This window comes from Plasmopara halstedii (genome assembly GCF_900000015.1).
Source record: "Plasmopara halstedii genome assembly, contig: Scaffold_2061, whole genome shotgun sequence".
NCBI classification, from domain to species: domain Eukaryota; phylum Oomycota; class Peronosporomycetes; order Peronosporales; family Peronosporaceae; genus Plasmopara; species Plasmopara halstedii.
Genome location: NW_020188969.1, coordinates 891635 through 892663, shown reverse-complemented (window position 1 = coordinate 892663; position 1029 = coordinate 891635). Strand labels below are relative to the sequence as shown.

Genomic DNA, 1029 nt, shown 5'->3' with positions numbered 1-1029 from the left:
GCCAGGACGGACCCTTGCGTGCACCTTCAACGACTTCGATTTCAATTTTGCGTCGGCGCAAGTTCAAGGCGTGAGAACTAGTGGACGAATTCGGAGCACGAGGTGACTGAATCTCCATGTAGGCTGGGGACTGTACTTGGAGCCTACCGACGTTGAGATGACCTTCGGAGACCATTGCGCAGATTTGTCTAGGAAGTTTATTTGCGCGAGACTTAGTTGAACGCGAACTGAGTGGGGAGGTTCCGTCTGGAGCTCTATGTTGTGAAGATCACTCCGTATATATATATGCTAGTTATCCCATCAGATAAAGAGCCGGCTTGGTTGGAACAGACTGGCTGTGAAACGTGGACCATATATGTTGTCGGGTTCATAAAGTTCATTCAGTTGTGATATCAAAAAAATGTAGTACTAGCAGTCATCGCACATACAGTCTCTAGGTTGGTCCTATTGAGAAGCTGCAGTCCATCCTTTTCTGAGGAATATTTCTAATTGAGATAGATGCGCTTGCAAGACATTTCCAAATACATTAACACAAAGTTGCGTTCCCGAACTTCAAGAGTAATTGCCCCTATTATGAACACCACAGAGTTGTGAAAATGGATTCTTGACCTCTTAATCTAAATTTGATTAGCTTTGCAAACTCTACGTGCTTATTAAGTACAGTTTTAAGTGTCGCAAACGACTTTCAATACCGATTTTTTTTTACGCCTATCGTTATGTCCCCTCGTAGTGCTTTGAGTAATGGGAGGTGTCCGCGTTTCTGCTCTTGTTCTCTTCAGACTTAACAAAGTTGTCGAGAACTCCGCGCTCGCAGCTAGTCAACTCGATTGGAGTCTTTGCGTGCAAAAGAAATTAAGTGCTAGCTACAATATGTTTGGTACTCGTAAGCTGGAAATGCCGCCATTGTCCCCATCCCACACGATCCACATTTATTTTGTAGATTTCCAATACAAGTCACGTATTTCTTTTTGTACTCAGAGTTGTCGAATACAATGTCATCGTCTTTCGTGGTCTGATAGTACATCTTCG

General features: G+C 43.5%; 1 protein-coding gene across 1 annotated transcript in view; it reads right to left on the bottom strand.

Annotated features, from left to right (window-relative positions):
- PHALS_02708 (hypothetical protein F444_20559) overlaps positions 1–175 on the bottom strand; it is a gene marked incomplete at both ends in the record, with an annotated part of 405 nt that extends 230 nt beyond the window's left edge. The window contains one exon of the mRNA XM_024717140.1: positions 13–175. Coding sequence (XP_024582668.1) covers positions 13–175 — 163 coding nt within the window. The remainder of the gene's footprint in view (positions 1–12) is intronic.
- Positions 176–1029: the final 854 nt, after the last annotated feature.